The sequence below is a fragment of the Petaurus breviceps genome, unplaced genomic scaffold (genome assembly GCF_028583685.1).
Source record: "Petaurus breviceps papuanus isolate PSGF00001 unplaced genomic scaffold, PetGlider_PUasm1.0 90638, whole genome shotgun sequence".
Taxonomy (NCBI): Eukaryota; Metazoa; Chordata; class Mammalia; order Diprotodontia; family Petauridae; genus Petaurus; species Petaurus breviceps.
The window spans coordinates 4,896,303-4,922,439 of record NW_027187295.1 but is presented as its reverse complement, the minus strand read 5'-3'; the positions used below and the strand labels follow the sequence as shown (position 1 = coordinate 4,922,439).

The 26,137-nt window shown below is 35.4% G+C and overlaps 1 protein-coding gene and 1 long non-coding RNA gene across 3 annotated transcripts in view; one reads left to right on the top strand and one right to left on the bottom strand.

Annotated features, from left to right (window-relative positions):
* The window catches only part of LOC138143314 (uncharacterized), a 358,919-nt gene extending 341,344 nt beyond the window's left edge, over positions 1-17,575 (top strand). For both annotated transcript variants that reach the window (XR_011163666.1, XR_011163665.1), the window contains exon 2: positions 17,523-17,575. This is a non-coding gene — a long non-coding RNA (uncharacterized lncRNA). The remainder of the gene's footprint in view (positions 1-17,522) is intronic.
* ZC3H15 (zinc finger CCCH-type containing 15) lies at positions 66-26,110 on the bottom strand. Its single transcript, XM_069064514.1, is given in 12 exon segments — positions 66-901; positions 5,993-6,119; positions 6,848-6,949; positions 7,096-7,242; positions 9,041-9,223; positions 13,357-13,448; positions 13,930-14,082; positions 17,089-17,200; positions 19,949-20,050; positions 25,812-25,826; positions 25,828-25,947; positions 25,949-26,110. Coding segments are annotated over 12 exon segments (1,500 nt in total). The 3' UTR covers positions 66-716.
* Between the last annotated feature and the right edge of the window lie 27 nt (positions 26,111-26,137).

The window sequence follows — 26,137 nt, the reverse complement described above, 5'->3', positions numbered from 1 at the left end:
GTATGGCCAACATACTTTATGAAATATATAAAAATTATAAAATCATAAAAAATAAAAAGCTCATATTGTGATTTTAACGTCTGATGGTCTTTATTTACAACTTTGTTGGCAAAAAAGGCAGAGGGAAAATTTAAAACGGTTTACAGAGGGCATACCAGATGATGCTGTCAGTTTAAAGAACCTGCATCTTTAATGTCAATCTGATTAATTATCCAAAGAAACCCAACACTGAATCTGCATAAGTAATCTATTTATGAAGTACAGTGCTCTTATTTTAGGAAGTCTTTCTTTTAATATATATAAATACAAAGGAAATAAAATCACTCATTAAAAAGATGCAGATTAAATGAGGGATATTTTCAATATGTATGTTGTACTTGGTAATAACACATGCCCAATGAAACTCACAAATTGGAAAAAAGCAGTTATACTTCCTACTTCAATTATTTACAAAATCTTTTCTGTAATGACCATTATATTTCAGATTACTCATAACTTACTCTGAACTTACTATGGGGTGTAGTCAAGGTCAGAATAGAGGTGATAAGGGTGAATATTCCTTTTTTTTTTTTGGTTGGAGGAAAAGGCGCCCTCCCAAAATCATTGTGAGAAACCAAAAACATCCTGTTTAAGAATTCTAGACAGGAGAAAAAAATAATGCAGTCAATTTCAATTTATGTTGAGCTGACAATTTTGCTCATCTGACTTGCTTGTTGTCATTCTTCTAGGTCAAGTGTGTTTAATTCTTCTTCTAGTTCATCCAAATCCTCTCCAGTAAAAAGGTTTTCATCAACAGGAACAGCACCAATAACTCCATTTTCCTGTTCTTCATTATTTTCTTCCAAATCACTTTGCTCTCCATTTTCTGCCCCACCTCCTGAAGCTTCACTCAATTTATTATCTGAAAATAAAGAAAATTTAATAAACCTAAAAACAGAATAGCCATTCCAGTACTTGGCTGAAAATCTAAGCTATCAAACAGGCTTGTTATGTCCCATCCCACCCATATTCTTTTTTCCACTTAAGAACTGGTTTATAACAGGCTGTTAGTATTTGCTTCACACTGTCAAGTATTATAGATATTACTGAGAACGTTAAGAAGTCTGTATCCCCAGCAGCAAAGTTCCTTCAAAGAAGAGATCTTACTCATTTTAAAATCTTCCTTAAGGATGTAGTACATTGGTTTGTACAAAGTAGTTGTCAATTATTATTTACTGAATTAGAAATCTATTTTTTTTTAAGAAAAGGCTAATAGAGTGAAGAAATGATTCTCGAGAAATCTTCAAGAGGGTAATCAATGGTTTGTAGGAACAAACCAATGACCTTACTACTACCAAATAGAGGTGACCAAGGAATTATTAGTAACTCTCAACCAATAGGCCTATTTTCTCACCTCTATCTTTATGAAGAAACTGAAATAAAAAAAAGTTAAGTGATTTACCCAGGGCCACAAAGCTAGTGTCTGAAATGGGATTCAAATTTAGGTCTTTCTCCAAGACCTCCAAGTCTAGCATTCTATCCACTGTGCCACCTAGCTGTACTTAAAAAAAAAAAAAACCCTACCATTTTGGGGATTTTTTGGTTGCGTATCATTAAAAAAATGTTATTTACCAGAGCAAAATTCTTCCTTTAAAGGTTTTCCTCTAAAAGTTATGTCCAATGTATGAAAAAATTGTATTACTGATAATTTTGACATGAAACACCCTCTCCAAAAAAATTAAGAGTGGTAGGTCACTGAAAGAGCAAAGTCCATAAAAGAAATATTATAAAGGATGTCATCACACTACTGTCTCGTTTGCTTCTTGCACTTCTCTTTTATGTTATTCCTTTCCCAAATCTATTTAGCCTTTTCTCTCCATTCCCATAAAAACAATGCAGAGAAAAATCTTATTTAAGAAAAGAAAAGGAAAAAAACTAAGGTGATATTCCATCTTCTACCTCCAGCAGTGCAACTTGCCCAGGGCATTTCCATGATTTGTGTGCTAGTTATATTACAAAATTTAATGTCTTCTTAATATAACCCCAGTACTCTTAGCACTCATTAAGGAATGATTAAATTTCAATAATGTCTCTTTCACTCTCCTCTACTAATATCTCACACTCAAAGTCTCAGGCCTGGGTTAAGATGCTCAGGCCCAGTTATCAATAAGCATCTATTAAGTAACTATGATGTGCCAGATACTATTAGATGTTAGAGATACATATATGAAATGTTAATAATCTGATCCAAGAAGTTAAAAGTCTATTCAGAGAAAACAATATAAACACGCTAAGTATATAAGGTAATGTGTAGCAATAGTAGCTGGGGGATCTAGAGGACATTAAGAAAGGGTTTGTTTAGAACTGAGATTCTCACACTTATTTGGCCTACTGCCCCCTTTAAAAAAAATAAAATTACTAGCACCTGCCCCCTGAAACCTACTTTCTTTAGCCCTTAAAAAAAAAAATTGCATCATTAACTTAAAAAAAAAAAAGATACATTTTTCATTTAATAAGTTATTGTAAATGTGTGGGTTTCCCCCCCTGCACTGAAATTCTGATGAGGCAATATTGTGTCATGTAACTGTACAGTATTGTGTTGTAAACAAGTCATTACAGGAAAATATTCCTGCTGAGGCATGCTGGACTTTTCAACAATGTACTACACACTTACTTGCCAACACTTCCTTGTTAAGCTCTGTTAGTGGATTTAACCACTGATCTGGTTATAGTGTGCATTTTGTGTTTATTTGGAAAATAATGTCATCACTATGATTTTAACTGTTACAAAATAGATGCAAACATGTATTTTTTTTTTAAATTTACTTCTCTTTTCCTTATGCTTCTATACCCCCCCTCATTGTACCTGAAGCTACTACTGCCCCCCTGCATTGTTCCAGCACCTCCCAAGGGGATGTTATCACCCACTTTGGGAAACTCTGATAGGAAGTGGCACATGAACTAAGCTTTGAAGGAAGCTAAGGATTCTAAGAGTCAGATATTAGAAGAAAGTATACCTCAGGCATGAAACTCCATCAACAAGTTTTGTTGGACTAAGGTACATACGATGGAAACTAATGTAGAAAAATTGGAAACCAGACTGTGAAGGACTTTAAATGCTAAACAGAGCAGTATGCGTTTCTGTTTACCTATATTTTAGGATTACCACTTTGGTAGCTAAGTAGAGAATGGTCTGGGTAGGGTAGGGGGGAGATTTGAAGTAAGGAGTCTATTATAATAGTCCAGGTGAGAAGTGAAGAAAAAAAGGCTTGAACTAAGTTGGTGGTTGTTCTTAGAAAGGTTGTGATTTCACCAGTTAAAGCCACTCAGGTCTGTACCTGAGTAAAATACTAAGAGTACAGAATCGCTGGTACTGAACACAAAAAATACTACACTGCCTCATGGAATACTATCAGCAGTTGTTAGGAAGACAGATCAAAGTGCTACCATAAGATACGCTTATCTAAACATAACCACACACACATACAAGAATGCAGTGTTAGTGGCACAATTAAAGAAAGGACTGTCTAAGGAATGAGTAGTCAAGTGAGAAAACTCTGGCTCCAAGTGTCACCTGGAGGTTTTAAACAATGTTTGTGGATGAAACTAGGTTTGAGGTAATCAAGAAACACAATTCAGATCAACTGTCATCCACAACTGGAGTTTTCTTTAGTTTCTACTTTTTTTTTCATCGCTCAGACTTTATTGACCATCAATGTAAAACTACTGGGGTGATTCTTTTTTTTTGGGGGGGGGGAGGGGGCGGCGCTGATATTTCTATACTGTTGCCACCAATCCTTGCCTAGCCAAACATGGATACCTTCCTACTTTCTTTTTCTTATATCACCTGAAAAAAAAAAGGTGAGATTTAAAAAAATGATTCTACTAGTATTCAAGAGGGGAGAAGGCAGTAAAATGAAACCAGTTTATAGAGAATAGAATTGTCAAACTACAGTATGTTAATGATGCTGATACTTAAAAACCCCAAATACCCAGTCATTTAGACATAAATTGTTAGTTGCCTGAGTATATCTGGCACCTGCTTCTTCTAGCTATGCCTCCAAACCAACTCCGATTCCTTGAGATTTTTAGCTGGTAACTCTTCTTTTAAGTGCCATTAGTCCTCCATACATCAGCAAAACTTTACCCAGACTGATAAGTCATATACCCACCTACAACAGAAATGTTAATCTTAAGTGTCCCACAAATTTACAATACCCAATGTACACTACCTATAGTCATGAATGATTACATACATTTCCAACATTAAGAAGGGTTTTTAAACAAAAAAGAAATTGAGAAAGATGGCAGTATGAAAAAGCAATGAAAGAATAGCAGAAAGGAAGACAAAGAGTACAAAGCCAGGGCTTTCTCTAATGTTCTTTTATTCACCTCTACTGCTTCCCTCCTTCCCCACCAAGAACAAATCCTCCCTTCCCCCAATTAGGTAAAAGTTGGGACTGAAATAAGATTCACCCTACATTTCAGGAGGGAAAAAATCATTAGGCTGTCCTGGGAATATCATAGGAGCTGGGATAAGGATGTGGATAAACTATGTAAGTTAGGTATCGCAGATGTGGAGGTCCAGAGGCAAATAGGGTCAAGGGGCTTAGAAAGTTTAAATATTTAGGCTAAGAGAACTGTCTCATGAACTTTACTGCCTCACAAATAATATCATTTTACACAGCCCTGTAAGCAGGTGAGATGTATTATTTGGAGGTGGGTAGTCAGAGGTAAAAAATGGAAAATCCAAGCAGTAGTATTAGCACCCAGTGCCACTCAGCTGCTAAGGCAGCCATTTGTATTATGTTAAAAGTGTACATAATTTAGGGGCACCTAAGTCAGTGGTTTTCCACCTTTGAATTACCATTTTCCTTTCCCTGATCGTGGCAAAAATGATGAATGTTTAATGACACTTCTTTAACCCAATATAAGAAACACCAGTATAGAAACTTTAGATATTTACTTAAAACTTAATCAGTGTTTTTAAGTTTGCTGTTATCTGAACAAAAAATGTTCCAGACCATATTACAGGCTAATTTGCTTCATAAACATCCTATAATTTAAGATGTTTATTAAGTACTGTTTGAAATAGCGCTTTAAAACATAATGCATATCTTGTTTACCTTCTAGCAATGATCAATGGTATAGGCTGTTTGCCTAATTTTAAAAATGGTCCAAGTTTTTTTTTTTTTTTTTAAAGCAATTGGGGTTAAGTAACTTGCTCAAGATTACATGGCCAGTTATTTCTGGGTGTGGTGCTAAGTTTCAGAGCCCGGATTTGATCCCAGGCCATCCCCACTCTGGGGCCGGTGCTCTTACTCACTGTGCTACCTGGCTGCCCCAAAATGGTCCAAGTCTTAAAACTACTGTAATATAACTACCGTGTTTCCCCTGAAAATGACACTGTCTTATTAATTTTTTGGAAAGAAAAACACCAGAGGGCTTATTTTCAGGGGAGGGCTTATGTTGTCCTGCCTCAGCTCTCCTCCGCGGCACTGCTCTCAATGGCGCCAGCAAGCAAATCACTGGCGAAGAACAGGATGATGGTGCATACAGAGGGTACCATAATGTAGCGTGTAGCGCAGGGGATCACCTTCACTACAGTAGCAATCTCAATAGGGCTTATTTTTTGGGGAGGGCTTATTTTAGAGGAATCTTACACAGTAAGGGGAGGGCTTATTTTCGGGATATGTCTTATTATCGGGGAAACGGTATTAAAAAGGGAAAAATTCTATGCCAATATTAAGAGACTACCACAAAATACAGTGCTATAGCATGTTATCTAAGATATAAAGAAAATATACTTTCTCTAATTCCCAAGTATTAGTTAAAAAGTAAAAAAGAGGATATAGATGCAGTAGTTGTCTTTTACTATTGTTATATTCATTTCTTAACTATAAGAACTAGAGATATTTCACAAAACTATACATTTCTTTTGTGATTTCTAACTCTTGAGAAATGGTTAAAAAAAAATAACTTCTTGGAAACAGAGATAAATTAGCCTACTTACCATCCTTCTCTACTGAAGTATATGTACTGAATCTTTCAAGACTGGCCACAGTAATACCAGTCTCATCCACATCCTTTGGAATATACTGGCTCAAATCTATATCATTGACTCTTATTAGATCTTCAACCTTCAAGAAAAAGCGCAAAAATAAAAATTGTTATAAATATGAATAGATATTATAGATAAAAATATATAATATCTGTAATAGATAAATCTATCACTCATGCATTTTTTTGGGTAATACTTCTCATATAAGTGTTCAAAAATCAACCCCCCAAATCAACCAATATTATGTGATGTCAGGTAAAAACACTCAACTCTGAATGACAATCCAAGCAATTTATGCCTAATTAAAAAACAAAACTCTTTTACAGCTACTGCTACTGCTGCTGCTGCTGCTGCTACTACTACTACTACTACTTCTTTTTATTGGTCAAATAGTCACTCCCCGAAGCATCATTCCATACTTACTACTCTTTTCCAGGAGAGGAATTTAGTCTATTTGCTATCATTGTCAAGTATACTCACAATTGCTTGATCATGACTTGTTTTGCTGACCATACTTTCTCCATTACTCCTTTTACCCTTTTCTACTAATTCTTTTTGATTTTATTTGGTTCTCTGCAAAATGCTTTGGATTCTCCAAGACGGTCTAGTGGGAAGAGGACTGGTTTCTGAAGTCAGAGGCCCTAGATTTGCTACTATGAGTGTGCTGTCAGGAAACTTACTTCACCGCTCAGAACTTCACTTCCCTCATCTGTTAAATGAGGTGATTGGATTCAAGACCTTAATATTCCATCTACAATCCCTTAACAATAGCTAAGACATAAGTTGTTATCATAAGCATCCTCTTACCTCGTCACCACCTGTTCCTTGAGTGTACCGGGTATCATCTGCTTCTTCATCATCATCATCAACCAGCTCAGGACGAAATTCAAATACTTCACGGCCACTGATCTACTCATATACATACATACATTATATTAGATATTCAATGCCAGAATTTTAGAATTGAAAAACCTTGTCTATTACAGGTTTCTTGCTTAACATTCCATATAGTTTCCTGTCTTTGGTACTAACATGATAATTATTTTAGAACCTACCACCAGTGCTTTTCCTGCCTTAAAGTCTGCTTTTCTTCTTTCCATATCTTGTTCAAGCTTATCAATCTTTTCTTGTCTTTTCCTTTTCTTCCATGCGAGAAAAGACTCTAGAGTGATTTTGGTAACATTTGGTCCTAAAGCAGAACGCTGGAGAGATTAAAAAAAAAAAAGTTAGTAACCTATGTTTCCAAGAATGTATCAAAAGAACAGTTTTCGTCAACGTCCCTGATTCTAAGAACTATTCTAAAGATTCTACAGTAGGAAAATTAGGCTACATTTAATCCCCAGCCCCAAACACCAGAGGCCAATAATTCTTAAAAAATGAGGTTTGACTTTATTTAATGCATTATTGCCTAATTATGCCATATTTTGAATAGTCAAAAGGTCTTACAAAATTAGAACATGGAAGTGCTTCACAGAAGAACTATATTCCCAAGAGCTAATAATCTACCTAGGAAAGTGATAGTAAGAATAAAAAAGTTTTATTTATTTTTTTTCTTAAATTAATAACTCATAAAGAAAAAGCATAATAAAAATGTTAACTGAAGATTGTGAATCATGATGTAATCTCTAAGTCTATGAATTAGGCTGGCAAACCCTAACAGTATAAACTACATATTTATATAATTTTACTCTACTGTAGATTATCCATGCTGAGACAGAAGGAACAAACTCTGAAATACACAAACAATCCACATTTTCTTTTGGTCAAATCCTAAGAAGCCCTATTCTTTTTCCGTCTTTGGTTGGGCTGTCTGACTGCTAACAGGGCGTAGATGAGATGGCCATCAACAATTCTATACTTTCTGATGAAATGGAGGATTGTCAGGCTCTAAATGCCTTACTAGTGCCTGCTAAAGATGTTGCAGGCTAAGGAATTTAAATTTGAAGTTAAAGAATTCTAAAGGAACACACATACACCCTCGCCTCAATTTCAATATAATTGGTTTCCTTTATAATCTTATGTATTTTACTTTATGAACATAAAACATTCTGAGAAAGAATCCTTAGGTTTCACTGGACTGCCAAAGAAGCCCATGAAACAAAAGGTTAAGAATCTGTCAACTAAACTACTTATTTAGTAACCCAGGATTTTAGGGCCTTGCCATCTACTCTGCAGGTGAACTTCCTTTTATGTATTATCTATCTCCCCCAATTAGACTATATGAGGTCCTTGAGAGTATGGTCCATTTCGATTTTTCTATTTGTATTCTTGGCACTTAGCACAGTGCTTGATTCATAGGAGGTATTTAATACTTTTTAATTAATTTGTTCATTGATTCCTTTCTGGTAAGTCTCTCACCAGAATTAAAGCTGCAGAAGAGAAAGATCTTGATTCTCTCTTAAGACATTTTTCTTTCTGCTCATGTCTTGCTGTTGGTCAGTTATTTCAGTCATACTTGACTGTGACCCTATAAGGGTTTTTTTTTTTTGGAAAAGATATTGGAGTGGTCTGCCATTTCCTTCACCAGTGGATTAAAATAAACAAAAGTTAAATGGCTTGCCCAGGGTCATACAGCTAAGTATCTGAAGCCATGTTTGAACTCAGGTCTTCTTGACTTCACTCCCAGCATTCTATCCACTGAGCCACATAGTTACCTCATAGCTGCTCATGTCTACATACACATACATGCCATCAAACCAGTTTTCAAGAAAGCATAATTTTATATTAGTGGGCAAAAGCTGAAATCTATCTAAATAAAAAACAATTATAATATACAAGCTTAATGCTAGAAAAATAAAATCTTTACAATTAAACAGGCTATATAAATCATATTTTTCAAACAAAACACTGCTGTTGCCCTCAAGTGGCTAACATTAAAAATTCACAATAAAGGCTTTCTTTAGGGTTGGAAAAAACCCAATCCCCTCCCCAAAACCACCCCCAAACTCAGAAAAACAAAGACAAAAACAAATTCCAAAACAAAAAACTTGTTATAGTTACCTCTCTTTCTATTAGATCTTCTAATGAAATTTCATCTTCTTTTTCTTCTTTCTTTTTATCTTTTTTTAATACAAAACCAGGAGGAAGAGCATGACGATACATACAATTATCACCACCTCCAGGGCAAACCCAAAACCAGCCATATTTGTTGTTTTCAATAGCATCAAGAAAATGCTTGCACACCTATAAAGAAACAATAATCTTTACTAAAAACCTGCTCTTTTGTCCCTCAATATTTTGTGTTAATATTAAGAATATAGAAAAGATAAATCTTTGCCCCACAAACACCAAATTTCAGCTTAAACAAACCAAAACCCTTTATAAGGGAACAAAAATGGAAAGGAAAAACTCTGAGGCCTTTAAATTATAAAATAATGCAATGGTCAACTAATTATAAGTTACACTTATATACACACAAACTATAGATTCAGTTGAATCCTTAAAGAAATGCTTTTATATAATCCAATGCTAATGTTTATAAAATTCAAGTTTATTAATCTGAGATAATTATGTACATATTGGTAGTTTTTAATGACAATTATTAAGGCACAAGGAACAGGGAGGTGTAAAGTGACAAAGGTTAGCTATGGAAGAATTATAAATAAATACAAATAACTAAGTGAAAAGGTCTGAGAAATAGGGCAGATCATATGAACTTAAAATAATTTTATCAACTTCTTGGAACATTAAACTCATTTCATGTCTAAAATTCATAATTTCCCCAAATGGAAAAATGTTTCCCTCCAGTTTAGTAATAAAAAATTATACCAAGTGAGATCTTTAATTCCAAAGACCACTTAGTCCAATGTGCATGGATAAGGGGGGTGGGGAAGGAAGGATTTCTATCTGCTTCAGTAATTATGATCATTCAAGGTTCTTTTTTTTTTTTTTTTAAAGCAACTGGGGTTAAGTAACTTGCTCAAGGTTACACGGCCAGTTATTTTGTGTGGGTGCTAAGTATTTGAGGCCAGAACCTATCCTGGGTCTCCGGACTCTGGCCGGCACTCTTACTCAATTCGCCACCTGGCTGCCCCTCAATCAAGGTTCTTAAAAAGCAGTAAAAATCAAAATAGGACAAATGGTAGAAATTTATAATTTGTTTTCAAAACAAAATCAGAAGGAAAAAAGGAAATGGCAGCTAAATGGAAGAAGGGCATATAGATTCTACATGCAGCCAAAGTAAGCAAAATTCTGGGTTTCTTCTTTTACACAATACACAATTTATTTACTGTGTACAACAAAACTCCACTTTCTAAATTTATTTAAAATTATGCCCCACCACCATCAGTTTTCATTTTTGTGCCTTCTGTCTTATTATTTGGTGGGGGGAGGTAGTTTATTTTACACACAATACCTCACACTTCTGCTCTAGAGATCAAGAATTTTTTTTTTTAATTTGGTACCTATTAAGTGTAATCCCAAAGGAAACATTTCACAAGCTGCCAATGATCTTTTAATTGCCACATTTAAAGTTCTTTTCTTAATCCTCGTATTCTTAAATTTTATTCTCAAATGTCTCTGACGCTGCCGATCACTCTTTTCTCTCTAGGGTTTCATGACACTTCTGGTTCTACTCCTATTGTCTAATCACTCATCTAGTCTTTCTTAGCTTCCTTTGCTTGATGGTACTCCAAAGTTTAGCCCAATGACTCTGAGTGTCTGCCAGGCATTTTTCTTGTCTCTCTATATGATTTTGCTTGATCTCATCAGCAACTATACATTCAATTTTGATCACATCTATAGCAGACTATTTTCAGATTTATTTATCTAACCCTAACCCTTTCCCAACCTCCAGTCTCTTGCCTCAAACTACCTACCGGACATTATGCTATAGATATCTTAAACTCAGCACGTCCAAAAAAACCAAGCTCATGGTTTTCCTCCAAAACTTACCCTCTTCTCTACTGCAAATTTCCCTCATCCTTAACTCTTCTCCACCCCCTCTATCCCATTCAATAAATTAAGTCTTGTCTATTCTACCTCTGCAACATCCCTCTTGTATATGTCTCTCCTCTGACACTGCCACTACACTGGTACATACCCCAATCAACTAATTTTTAGACTATTGGAAGAGCTTTTTAATTGGTTTCCTTGCCTCAAATTTCTTCCCAGGCCATTCTATCCTTCATTCGCTCTCTCTTCCTTTATCATTCAACAAACTCCAGTGCCTTTCCTATTATGTTCAGGATCAAACATAACATCTTCTCTTTGGCCCCTTCTTATCTTTCCACTGTTACTACACCTTACTCCCCCTTTATTTGGCAATCCAACAACACTGGCTTCCTTCCTGCTCTTCTCACATGACATTCAATCACCTAATTACATTCTTGCTAGCTGTCCTCCCCACCCCTCCCAAAAATCTCTCCTTCTATTTTATCTTTTGGCATCCTTTGGATTCCAGTTAAAATCTTACCTTTTTCCCAACTTTCCTTAATACTAGTGCCTTCTGGGGAGGCTAGATAGTTCAGTGAGTAAAGCGCTGGCCCGGAGTCGGGAGGACCTGAGTTTGGTTCTGGCCTGAGACACTTAACACAAAATAACTAGCCGTGTAACCTTGGGCAAGTTACTTAACCCCAATTGCCCTCCAAAAGGCAAAAAAAACCCAAAACAAAACAACTAGTGCCTTTCATCTAAGATTATCTCCAATTTATCTTGTATATATATTTTTTATGCAATTGTTTGCATGTTGTCTTTCTAATTAAGACTGTGAGCTCCTTAAGAGCAGGCACTTAAAATGTTTTTCTTAGTTCACCTGACAGTTTATCTGATCATATTGTTTCGTAGTGAACAAAAATAACTTCATGAAGAAAACTGATGTTTATGTACCAACTTGAGAATGAAGAGGCACAGAAATCACATGATCTGAATGGACAAAGTAGAGATGCTAGGAAATAATGCATACGGAACAATAGTAGGAACTGTTTCCATTCACTGGGAGGAGTACTGAAATTGGGAATCACAGGACCTGAGTACCAACCCTGGCTCTTTTACCTATGTACTACTCCCCTCTGTGAACTTGAATAAATTACTAAACCTTTTTGGACCTCAGTTTTCTTATTTGTAAAAATATGGACTTGGACCAGAATACTTCCAAGGTTCCTTTCAAGGTCTAAATTTATGATTATGTGAGGATGAAACTGATTAAAATGTCATAGGTAAGAAGAGCATGACAGTGAAAAGCAAAGAAGGTTAAATTAAATTGATAAAAGCTTTACCTAAAGCCCAATTAAGCTTTATCATTCTAAGGACACATATATAGGAAGATAACAAACTAATGGTAATACAAGAAAATGATGGAAATTTTCCAACAATCCACTCTCATCTTCAGAGGAACTACTATCCTGACTCTAACACTCAGTTTGACATTAACACTTAAAGCTTTTAGGGAAATAAAATCCAGGATACAGGAGAGGTAGGGGCAATGGGGGAAGGGTGATAACACCTCTAGCCCTGCTGGCCAAGCATTCCTGCAGACATTCTGACATCCCCATCCAGGAGCCCTTAAAAATCACCCTAACAATCTATAGGAGCTAAATGTATTAAAAATGCCTGTTGTTCTTACTATGCCAAGCATCTGGAAGACCAGTTGGTCTAGGTAATTTATCAGCACACTTATCTTTTAAATGAACAATGAATTAGGCTCAGAATTGAGTAGGAGGGGTAGAACATGTTTAACTATACTCACAGGTCTGCATGTGGTTTTAATGATCCAAAACTACTATCTACAACAAAGCTCTGCCTTCTAAATACAAATGTTTTCCCAGTAATCTGATACGGTTATAAATCTAAAGCACCAGAATCAAGTGACTCAAACGTCAATGGAGGGATGGACGGTAGATGGATATTCACAAATTATTTCCAGGGATAACCTACACACAAGAGGTTGTGTACATTATATTTAGTTCAGGAAAAGGGGAGGAGAGGGTCTGACAAGAGTAAGGGATAACAGCAGATGGGCATCATGAGTTTTTACTGGTACTCATAAAACACAAAGTGACCTAAAGCAAGGTCCCTAGGACACTGGGGAAGTTTATGGTAGAATATGGAAAATAACTACATGGAATGGGATTGTGCCGAAGGATTGTTAATATGCCCCAGTGTATGGACAATTAAATCAATGAAATAACAGACTGATTAAAATAAAAGGCCTATCAAGCATTATGAAGCCTATTAAACCCACTTACACTTATCATAAACTGGAATTATTTCTAAATTTAAAGTATGACCTATTAAAAAAGGTCAAATACCTTCTTGCCACATTAATTTCTCCCTAATGATAACAAATACTGCAAACTCAATTCAAGAAAAGGACATACTATTTGAGTTTTTGGTTTTTTCTTTTCCGCCTCACCATGCTTCTTGTTCACCACTTCTTCCAGCTTTTTCTCATCCCAATTATCCATGGTATCTAGATATGAAAGATGTTAAAATTAATAACTACAGCTTCTCCTTCATTACATAATATTCCTTCTAAGAAAAATATGGATGCTTTATTAAAGGCAGATAATATAAAATAAGATTGCTTGCACAGTTAACTATTCTTTATATGTTTTAATTTAATACACAAGGAATTATGGTTTTACAACTCAGGAAAAATGATAATCTTTAGGCAAGTGATTCCAATTATGTTTATGAAAATTCTTTATGCTGTGGGCGGCTAGGTGGCGCAGTGAATACAGCACCGGCCCTGGAGTCAGGAGGACCTGAGTTCAAATTCGGCTTCAGACACTTAACACAAAAAATAGCTGTGTGACCTTGGGCAAGTCACTTAACCCCAACTTCCCTCCAAAAAGCAAAAAAAGAAAAGAAAATTCTTTATGCTACTGAACACTACTAACAGTTAACTAAAAACTGATATTCAGATTTAATGAAAGAAAAACTATACATACCTTTTTCAAGTTCTTCATCTCTTGCATCTATATAAACACTTCGTTTTTCACATTTTCTTTCCAGAGATAAATCATGGGAGAACTTACATTTGTCTCCTTTAGTACATTGCCCTTGCTTGAAGAATGCACATACTACTGATTTGGGATCTGCACCTGTGTCAAATAAAATATAAAATTTGGTATTACAACCTTTTATTCATCCTGCCTGGAAGTACACAGGGAATAAACTCCAAATATGTGAATCCAGTATTATCATCAGAATCATGAGGAACTGTTTCAGTATGGAGCATTTATATAAACTGGTGAGTTCAATGCACTGACAAAAAGACTGAGCTATAATTACATGTAAAAAATGCTATTTTTAAATTTAAAAACATCTAGGTCTGTGATATCATAGGTTAAGTAATTTCCTTGTTAGACGAATATTAGTAACTCATCCATAACTTAAAGTATTAAAAGTTATGCAGGGCAATGAGAGGTTAAGACATTTGCTTGTGATCACAACTTTAGCATGTATTAAGCTTTTCTGATGACTGCAAGATCACTTTATGACAATCAACTTGTTTATTTCCTTACTATTCAATCCAATTTAACAAGCCTTTTATCTACTATGTGACAAGCATGGTGCTTAGATACAAGCACTGAGCATACAAACAGAAAAATGAAACCATTCATGCCCTCAAGGAACTTTGAGAAAAATAAAATGTACACAGTAAGGTAATACAAAACATATACAAAGTACACACAATGTAATTTGTGTGTAGTTTTACAGTATGAAGTGGCACTTCACAAAGCTTTGAAGGAAGCTTAGGATTATTTGAAATGACAATCCATTCCTAGGTATGGAACAAAACACTGTGATAGAAGATGGAAGGCTCTGTATTGAAAACAGCAAGCAGGTCAATTTGTCAAATGTGTGAAGAATCACAGACTGAACAGTAGAAGGGACCTTAGAAGCCCTCTAGTCCAAACCCCTCATTTTAAAGATGAGGAAGCTGAGACCCTTAGACATTAAATGATTTGCCCATAGTCTTACAGGTACTAAATGTAAGAAGTAGGATTTAACCCATGTCCTTTGATTCCAGAGTCAGTCCTCTTTCCATAGCACCACTATTATATTTAAGAATATACACGACTAATAATGATTTATAATCCAGTTACATCTTAATATACTCTCTTAAACTCTTAAAACTCATAGCACGTATGAGGTAAGGTAAAATACAGTAAATATTTATAACCATATTGTACAGGCTAATGTTGCCTGTATTAACATAATTTCTGAGGATTTGAACCAGGGAGATGGAGGGTGTCTTTGGATTCCAATTATGGTGTTCTTTAATTATACCATAGTGCTGATGTTTTCAAAAGATATAATGGTATTCTTTTCTTGTGAACATGTTGAGTGTGGGTACAAAGGGGCATCTAGGTGGAGATGCTCTATAGGCAGTTGGTGGCATGGAAATGGAATTTAGGGAAGATTAGGGCTAGAGAAATATGAGGGTCTTTTGCACATTTCTGAACTGAATCCATGAAAAATGATAAATTTACTAAAGGAGAAAGACAAGCTGAAGAGGATGCGAAAGACTCAGACTGGAGTACATCTTTGTTAAAGAGATGGGATTACTTAACAAAGAAAATTGGAAAAAGTGTGTCATAAAAGTCATAGGATGAAAATATCCAGGAGGCAAGATATTGGATTGGCAGTATCAAAAAACTGTAGAAAGCATAAGAACTGAGAAAAAGACTGAACATGAGAAGAGAAAGATCTAGCATGAAGGGGATTTTGTTAATAATAGATAATATTATAAATGACAGGTATGAATCATCAGAAGAGACTGGAGATGAAAGCTAAATTGCATAGAAATGAAAGAGATACCAGGGGAAAAACATTTATATGTTTATTGACTGTGACTCAATCATAAGAGTTAAGGGATCAAGAAGTAAAAGTTTGCTAGCTATAAGATCCGTTCTAGGCATGGAAATATAAGGTTGAATATGTTCCTTGGGGCTGGCCCTTTAGGGCCCGGGGATAACAGAGGAAAATGTCAGTGGCACTAACAGTGCCCCTTTGCTTCAAAGAGAAGACAGATGGAATGAGGTGGCAGAGCTAATTAAATACAAGATGACTGGGTCCTCAAGGTCAGTATTAAGCTCTCATAAACTATTAGCTTAGAGGTACAGCCTCAAAAGCTTAGTGCTCTGAGTCATAGGGTCATAGTCATAGGAACATGAGGCACAGAAATAGGTCTTCTGGGGAAGATTATGTGCTAGAGTAATAGCAATGATAGTAATTCAAGTCTTTTGGCTATTCTGGCATTTCTCAGGGGGAGGGACAGTCACAAAATCAATGTCTCAGACTTCCTGTAGTTATCAATAAGGTACTCTGTAAAAGTAAAACAGATATTTTGAATTAAAATTTTTAAAAAAGTCTCATATAATGCCATTTGTGAGGAATAAAGTAGACTCAAAACCAGAAAAAATAACGTAAACTCAAAAGTTATAAAGCTTCTGGTATAAACAAACACTACCAGATTATTGCTCATAACTGGCAACAAAACTCTTTATGTTAATTGACAACACCATAAAAATCTGATCATGACCACCTCTGATGCATAGCCTAAATTATTTTAATACTAAATTTTAAAATTTAATCTTTTCAATTAAAATCTCTTTTCTCTCTCACCATTTTCCATTTGGAAAAAAAAACAAAAACCCAACCCCCAAACCCCAATAACCCAACAAAATAACCTTATAACAAATACACATAGCCAAGTAAAACGCTCATTCCTGAATAGTCCATGTTCAAAAAATATACGTTAAATTTGTACCCTGAGACCCTTACCTCTCCTTCAGGAGTTCAGTAACACTTTTCTGCATGGATTTTTTGGAATTTGGATACACTAAAATGTAACTATACCATAGTGATATTGTGTAAAATAGGTTGGCCCACTTGTTTTTGACCTACATAGTTGAATAAATAACAGCAAGAAGGCAGTTATTAATTAATCAATGGTAGACTTGAGGTAAAGGATCATTAATTACAAGCTAGTTATTTTTAGTTAAGTGTGCTTTGAAAACACAAATTCAAATAAAATGGATTAAAAGTTTTTATATGAGTTATGCTTAAATAAAATGAAACAACTACATTTCCAATTTTACCTTTACTTATTTTCTGAGCAGCTACTACTGGTTTGAATAGTTCATTTAGCTCCTGAAGCTCTTTCTTCTTGTCATCTTTCTTCAATTTTTTATCACCTTCATTTTGTGCAGCCTATAATTCCAGATTTAAAGTATTAATTTTAGTTCACTTACATTCCAAAGATTAAATACAGCAAAGTATTGCTGATATAGATTGGTTATAGCATACATTAAACTATGTTCCTGTTATACAAAGCAATTTGTATACCATGAAATACAGAAAGCATATAATGGGCCCAGGTGGCTAGATGGCATAGTGATTAGAGCACCAGCCCTGCAGTCAGGAGGACCTGAATTCAAATCTGGCCTCAGCCACTTAATATTTACTAGCCATGTAACCTTGGGCTAGTCACTTAACCCCAACTGCCCTGCTTTCCCCCCTCCAAAAAGCTAAGCAAAAAAAAAAAAAAAAAAAAAAAAAAAAAAAAAAAAAAAAAAAAAAGCAAAAGCTCATAATGTAGGCATTACCCTTGTCTCTCTGACAGTAATGTTACAATGTTGCTCTTTTGCATGTTAAATATACTTAAAACAGGATTTTCAATAATCTTACAGAAGATGAAAAAGGAATTTTAACATATTAGCTTCTAAGGATTTTATCCTTTAGCTGGAACTGATATCCATGAAATTATTAGCATACAATAAATTCAATAAAACCACTAAATATAATTTTCTTAGTATTTTTTTTTCTTTTTGATCTTATTGTAGTTCTTCAAAGCTTCACTGGTTTGTATTTATTTTAAAGTAAATGTACATACTGGAAAATCCTGCAAAAAATTTCTTCTAAATATAGCAAACTTATAAGGGATTGGCTGCTCTGTTTATTAAAACATTTTGATCAATAGCTATTTCCTAAGTACTTTGTTATAACCATTTGCCAAAAATTTTCTCGGAAAAAAAAATCATTTTCTTGACAAAAAACAATTAAATTAAAATTGTTTTTCTACTTAATTCTTTCAGGAGGTATATTTGTTAAAATTTTATTGCAGAGTTCAACAGAAAAGTGACAACAGATGAGAATCCCAGTGTCAGTGCAGTCAATATAGGTGTACTCCTCATAAACCTATATAATAAAAAATAAATTTCTAGTCTTATTGAATGCTAATTTTATAAAGTTGGCCAATACCACTTCAAAAACTTAGCTGTACGAATCTAGTTGAACAAAGTTATACATGTGTGTGTGGGCACATGCACACACAAACACACATTCTAGAGTTACTTATTTGTAACGGTTCGATATTATTTATTTGGCACTGTGATAACTATGAAGTATTTCAAATAAGTGAATTCTTAAAAAGATGTAAAATGTACCCACTTTTGTTGTTCTTACCATTCCTAGGCAGCTTGACACCATTTTAATAAGTCCATGTCAAGCTTTTAAAAATTAAACCTCCTCCATTATAATTCTGGAAAATGCTTTCATGGCTTAAAAAAAAAAATTTAACTGGTAATGAGTCTGTGCATTGACACTGTAGTCTTTATGTCTTCAAGACAATTTATGCTGACACTTCTAATTTCTTGTATATACTGAAAAAACATGGCCTGCACTGTAAAAATTTATCTAAATTAAGCATAAATACATTTTTGAAATGTATTAAGCTCAAAAGCCATTCCCCAATTTGTAAGTGGTTAAAGTATACAAATAAAGAATTCTTAAAAGAAAAACTGCCAACTATTAGCCACACTAAATAGTCCTAAAAATTAATAATAATAAAGAAATGCAAATCAAGTAACTTGAGGTTTCACCTCACCTCTGGAAAATTGGCAAAGTTGACAAAAGATGGGAATAGTCAATGTGGGAGGGGTTGTGAAAGACAGGCCCACTGATACCTTGTTGGTGGAACTGTGAACTGGTCCAATTATTCTGAAAAGCAATTTGGAATTATGCCAAAATAGGTGACAAAAATGCCCATACAATTTGACCCAAAGACTATGCCTTTTGGCATATATTTTAAGAAGATCATTAATAAAAAGGCTCCACGTACATCAAAATATTTATAGCAAGCTTTTTGTGTCAGTAAAGAATTGCAAACAAAATAGATGGTTTGCGGAACGGCTGAAAAAATTGTCATATATATATATATATGGAAATGTCATGGCATATTACTATGATCTAATGAATCTGATGAATAGAGAAGTATGGAAAGTAAGATGCAAAATGAAATTACCAGAATTAGAGAAGCAACACACAGAATGACTACATAATGTAATGGAGAGAACAACAAAATAAGTAAAGCTACATGTGAAATTATAATATCTAATCTGTACCCCAAAGAAAAGATATCACTTTCTACTTCCTTGCAGAGGAAGGGGAACATGCATATGGAACATTACATGTAATGTCAGTCCTTTTAAATATGTTGGTTAGTTCTGCTGAAAATTTTTTCCCATATTTTTAAATTTTTGATATTAAAGATGGTGCTCAGGGAAGAGGAAAAAGGAGCTTGACAAAAAAAGCAGAAACTCAATTCACTTAATATTTTTTTGCAAGTCTTGCTGTCTACCACAGTTAAATGCTAAAAAACAAGGTTTTTCCCTGGTCTGGAGTCAGAAGTGGTTAACAGGAAGGCATTGCCAGAACCCAATGAAAAAGGGGATCAATTTTCTGAACAAAGTTCCAATTAACAAATATTTCTTGTTCATAGCAGTTTTACAGATTAAATATAGCTTTTATGATATAGGATCACCATTTAGATCAAAGTCAGGTAGCTCAGGAAAATAAGGAATGCAGTGGGCTCATTAAAATGCACCATGACAATTCATCTGATAAAATACTTCTTTATGGATAAATTTTATGATCTAGCTTAGCATGAAAATTACTTACCTGTCGTGGATTTTGTTGACCAAATTTAACTTGATGAGTCACAGCCTTGATGAACTTCTGTTGTTTTGCCCCTTTCTTATTCTTCAAACCAAAAGTTTTGTCCTAAATGAGAAATATCATAAAAAGATCTTCACAAAGAAGAAAGATATACGTTTCAAGTAGTCATTAAATCTCTCTCTTACATTTCACAAGCCGACTTTCATATTATGTTCAGAATCAATTTTTAAAAAAAATTATTTTTGCTTTTTGGAGGGCAATTGGGGTTAAGTGACTTGCCCAAGGTCACATGGCTAGTTTTTGTGTTAAGTGTCTGAGGCCAGATTTGAACTCAGGTCCTTCTGACTCCAGGTCCTGTGCTCTAATCACTGTGCCACCTAGCTGCGCATTTCATATTATTTTCTATTGAGGTTCCTATCCAAAATCACACTTAAAAAGTAGGCAAGTGATCTATGTTTTTTAAAAAGTCAAATACTGGTAGAAGAGTTTTTGTGGATTAGTTATTAACCTGCTGAGTGATATTAAGAAATATCAATTTTACTCACTTCATTGCCTAGGTACTTCCCTTAATACTTGAAAATAAGCTAGATTAAAAACAAAGCAAAACAAAACCAAGTTATTATAAAATAACAATCCTCAATACTATTTGGCACCGGTTAAAATACAGAAATGAGTATACCACATAAACAGACTAGAATAAGCATGAATGACCCAAATGTAATCGAGTAAGTAATCTAGAATTCCATCAAAAAATCAACTTGCATTTAATATGTACCAAGAAAACACAACTAGAAGGAAGTGTGTGATAGGGATTAGGTTTAGACTAGCATCATTAATAATATGCTTCAAACATATACTTAATTTATATATAAAAATCCCATCATAAAAAGAATTATGGGAATGGAAGGAGATCCTTTCATGGTTAGGACCAAGGAGAATTTTTAACCAAATGAAAGAGAGTTCAGGATGAACATAAAAGAAAAAATAATTCGCATTAAAAATAACAATATATAAGGCTAAGAGTCATTCCTAATAGATTTAAAAAAGTCAAAGGATACAAGTTTTCAGGGAAAAAAAAATCCAACCCACAAGTAATCAACCCTAAGATTGTTACTACTAAAAGAAATGAAAATTAAATACCTCACACTAAACAAACTGGCAAAGATGATAAAAAGCACAATGTTGGACGGGCTTTGGGAAGACAAACACACTAACAAGTGAATTAACCATTGGGAAAGTTAGGAATTTGTCCAATTGATCTAGAAAAGTAAACAGAAGGCTGCTGTAATGGTGCAGAAGAGGTGTTAATGTCCCGAACTATAGTGGCCTCAACATCTATTACAGACCATTGCAATGGCTTCCTAATTGGTCTCCCTTCAATCTCTCCTCTTTCTACACCATTGGCAAACACTATTCCTAAAATATATGTTTGACCATGTATATTCCTTAAAATTTGGAGCTCCCCATTAACTTTACAACTGGGTTCCAAATTACCTTTCCAGTTTCATTATATTCTATTTCAGGCACTCTATGTTTGGGCCATATTGGCCTTCTTGCTAGTCCTCATTTTTATTTCTTAGAATCTCCAGTTTCCTTCAAAACTCTACTGCCTTTCCACAGCTGCTCATCCCTCAAACAACTTTTATTTATTTTGTAGATACATGCACTCATTTACTGTTCTTCCAACAGAATGTAAACTCCTTAAGAGCAAAGACATTAATTTTTGGCTTTTCATACTCAGTTCTAGGACAATGCTCGGCACACTGTTGGTACTTAAATATTTAATACTTACTCGATTGGAAGATACAATAGAGAGAAGAGGGACATAAAGCTACTATATTAGTGAGTATCTGATAGTATCTAAGCATCCCTTAAGAATTTATTTTAGTTCAACTTCCTCACAGGTCAAATGACTTGTCCAATATCACTTTTTTAGTAAGTGGTAATGTGGCTTGCACCTTAGTTCTTCAAAATCTAGAACTCCTTTCACTAATAATGCTTAAAATACAATGAACTCTTATCTGATTTCATTAGCTAGACTTAAACCAGCATTTCTGTCCAATGGCAACAAATCATATTCAATGTTCATAATGATGACTCCAAGGCACTTGCAAGATACTGAAGTGTTTCCTAAATCAAAGATTAAAGTTTATTTTTCAAACGTCTGGTTCGTTTTATTATTTTTTTAAGCAGTCATTTTTTGGTTTGTTGTATATGTTTATCTTGAGATACATTTGAACATAAGACATGCATTTAGAATACAAACCAATGTTTGTATTCATTCTACTTTAGTCTCACAGGGTCACACTGTATGTTACAGTCTAATGATTGCCTTAGTTCATTTTCCTCCTTTTAAATCCTGCCTATTTTAACTCTACACTTCACTTTGCTCTCTAATCTCAGTTGCCTGCATGTTCAATTAATCTCTTGCCAAACTTGTCCTGGATTATCCAATTTTAATTAGGCCCTCTCTGCAGCAAGGTAGTCCTTTTAAATCTTCCCCAATTGATTCTCCCACTTTTCACAGAAGCTACTACAACACTTCTTTGCCCTCCTTAAGCCTTTCACACCTCTTTTCTTCTACCTCTCAGTTGAGGTATTTGCCTCTTATTTTACTGAAACAGTTGATGCCATTTAATTGGGCTCCACCTTCCATTCTCTTCATCTGAAAACCCCTTCCCATCAATCCCCACTCTCCCCTTTTTCTTAGTCTAGGACAATGGCTCTTTTCCCTGGCAAAGACAACTCTTCTACAGCTATGTGATTCCATGCCCTCCCATCTTCTTCAGCAGAAGGCAAAGCAAATTATGCCATCCTCAAATTTTCAACCTCTCCTTATCCACTAGTACCTTCCCTGTTGCCTTAAAACATGCCCAAATTTTCTCCAATTCTAAAAAACAAAACAAACAAAAAAAATTAGCTCCTACAATCCCTTTCAAGGTAATGTCCTTTTATTTCTCTTTTTCTCAGAAAATCTCCTGGAAAAAGCTGCCTCTACCTTCCCTTTTCAAAATGATTTTTAAAGTCATTACTTACCTAAAACTATTCTTTTCAGTAACCAATGAGGAAAGATTATCGAATCTGATTGGTTTTTTTTCTCAATCCATCTTTCAATTTCTCAATCTTTTCCTTTTGACATTTTTGAATACCCTTTCCTTTCCTAGTTATTTTCTTCCATCTACTCACTTCTTTTTTTTCAATCTCCTTTGCTGGTTCATTATCACTTGTTTCTCAAGATTTTGTCCTAGGACCTCTTCTCTTTTTCCTCTATGCTCTCTTTTGGTAACTATCAATTCCCATGTGTTCTCTCACATCACCAATCATTGGACATTCTAAAAAACATCTCAAGCTCAACATATCCAAAAAACAAACTCAATAACCTCTCCCCAAACTTCTCTCTCAAACTTCCCTACTTATGCCAAAGGTTCCATATCCCTATCATCCAGGTTTGTAACTTAAACAGTACTCCTTGTCCCTCCTCTATTAGACTGAGATACTGCACACTACAAATTGTATTGTTTCTCTGTATCTCAAACCTTTTACATAGTGCTTGGCACAAAACACTCTCTTAAATGCTTACTGACAGACTGATCAACCTCACTTCACATACCTAATTAGTTGTCAGTTCCTATTTTTACCTAGACAACATTAAGTATTATTAGCCTATAGAAAGAAATACCCATTCACCTACTTATGACACAAAATTGAACATAACCAGTTCCTAAACTTTACAAAACTTGCACAATAAATGTGTTAACATGAAAATTTTTTCATATCAAGAATGCATATAAAAACACGATTCTAGTACTAAAAGCTTATATGTTCAGTTATGGGGGAGAGAACAGGCTAAGCAAAAGAAAGGTCTAATTTAAAAAGGTCATTTGAACCCCAGTTACCAACTTTCTTCTTCTTAATTTTAATAAACAGTATTTTTTTGGGGGGGGGGTTATCTTAAGTGAATAGCTGGCTAGATTTAATTTTGATATTTCTTGTGAGTTCAGGTATGAAGCTGTTTTAATCACTTTTATTTTCGTCTGGAGATGTCTCTTATGCAAAACAAAGCTAAAGAGTTCAATTTTTTAAAAAGATAAGTTTAATATATTTGGACAGTATGTACATGACCCTGGACCCCTCGCCACCCCCCCCCCCGCCAAAACACTCCCAGTGAAACAGACCTAGATATCATTCTCAACACAATCATTCTTCTAAATACCAGTAACTCTACAAGTCTTTCAACTGAAATACAATATGGCAGCAGGCGAGGTGAAAAGATTTGTGCCTTCATTATATTATTTTGTGATATTCTGAAAATGGAATAAACTCTTCTTAAAAAGAAAAAAGGATAGTGGAAATATCTTTTCTGCTGTCACAAATTATTTGATCAGACCATTTCATAAATATTGTACTGAAATCAAACAGATTTCAAATTGACAATGTATGATTTTGATCCTTACTTTCATAACTATTAAGTAGTAGTAAATAGTATCAACTAAATGCTTAAGAGAAGTTTTAAAATGTAATAAACTTACATGACATTAAAAAAATACTTTTAAAAGCACTAGACTTAAGCACCTCATTAAAAATTGTTCTGAAACAGCAACAAAAAAACTATTACACACACATATTCTGAATGTTTACCTCTTTTTTTTTGGGGGGGGGGAGGTAGGGCAATTGGCGTTAAGTGACTTGCCCAAGGTGACATGGCTATTTTTTGTGTTAAATGTCTTGAGGCTGGATTTGAACTCAGGTCCTCCTGACTCCAGGGTCGGTGCTCTATTCATTGCACCACCTAGTGGCTCCCATTTACCTCTTTTTAAACTGTAATTATGGGTAACACTAATAGTAAAGAATGATGAGAATCTTAGGGTAATCCTTTAAAGCAATGTGACTTTTAAGTCACTTCCTTATGTTTCTAGAACTACAAGTATTGGCCATAATACATAAACAAATATATTATTAAATATATATTTAAATTTGGAGTTTGAAAAACTCCAAATTTAAAAGCCCGGTCTTGATTTTCAAACTTCTAATACCTAGTAACTGAATAAATATAAACAGACGAGTGGTTTATGACAACTTTTACTTTGGTGGGACAAGTTTTCAGAACCTTGATTTTTGAATTACCCTAATCCCTGCCCCTAAAACTATTTAAATTGGGTAAAAGTCTTATTACAGTTGTTTTTGTAATTCCTTTACAGAGATCTGATTAAAATGGCAACATGAGGACAAAAAAAAAAAAAAAGAAGTTTCTCACAATCTGTTTTTTTCTCCAAGTCTTTTTTTGTTGGAGTGCGTGTGGGGGAGGGAAAAAGCAGAGGCCCAGAGTCAAAAAACGAATTGCTAGACTGAGAGATTTAACTGGCGGACCAAAAAACAGCACTACCTCAAGCACCCAGGGTACTGGATGGAAAGGACAAAAGCCATCAGTCTGCATAGGAGAGGACATTAAGGGGGGGCGAGGTTGGTCATACTTCAACGAAAACCACAGAGAATACAAAGTGAGTGAGTGCATATTTTGCAAAGATGGGGGACCGGGCCCCAGACGCGGTGGAGGCAGCAGCCCGAGGGGGGAGGGGCAGCAAGAGCAGTACAAGTCTCTCTATTCCCCCTCCCCCACCCTCAGCTTATCCCAGTCACAGGTCATAGTCACTATGGCAATAGGAAGGGAAGTGTCACTATAGGGGTTAGGGAGAAGTTATGAGGGTGAGAAAGGGGTGGGTAGGAGGCCCTAAAGCTGGGCGGGTTACAAGGGGGCAGGGTTGGAATTGAGGCGAGGCACGTGGACACGAGAGATCGAAGGGCCTGAGGGACGCCGGCGCTCAGGAGGCCCAGTTCCGGAGGGAAGAGGGAGGGGCCGCTCACTCACCTCAATGATTTTCTCCTTCTTTTTCTGCTCCGCCTTCTTGTTGCCCCCAGCTGGAGCCTGTTTCTTGGGGGGCATCCCGGAGAGGGCCCAGGCCCAGGGCACTGCACCGCTCGGGTCCGACTCGAGGGGAATGGGGGGAAGGGAAGAAGGCCCCCGCCGCCACCGCCACTGCCGCCCAGCGCGGAAGGCGAGTCACTCACACCCGAGCGAAAAGCGGCCTTTGCGACAGGTCGGAACCGGTGCCGCGGAGCATTGTGGGGGCCCACTCTGGAGAAGCAACCGGAAGCTGAGATACGCATGCGCAGCGTTAGAGTGTGGCGAGAGGG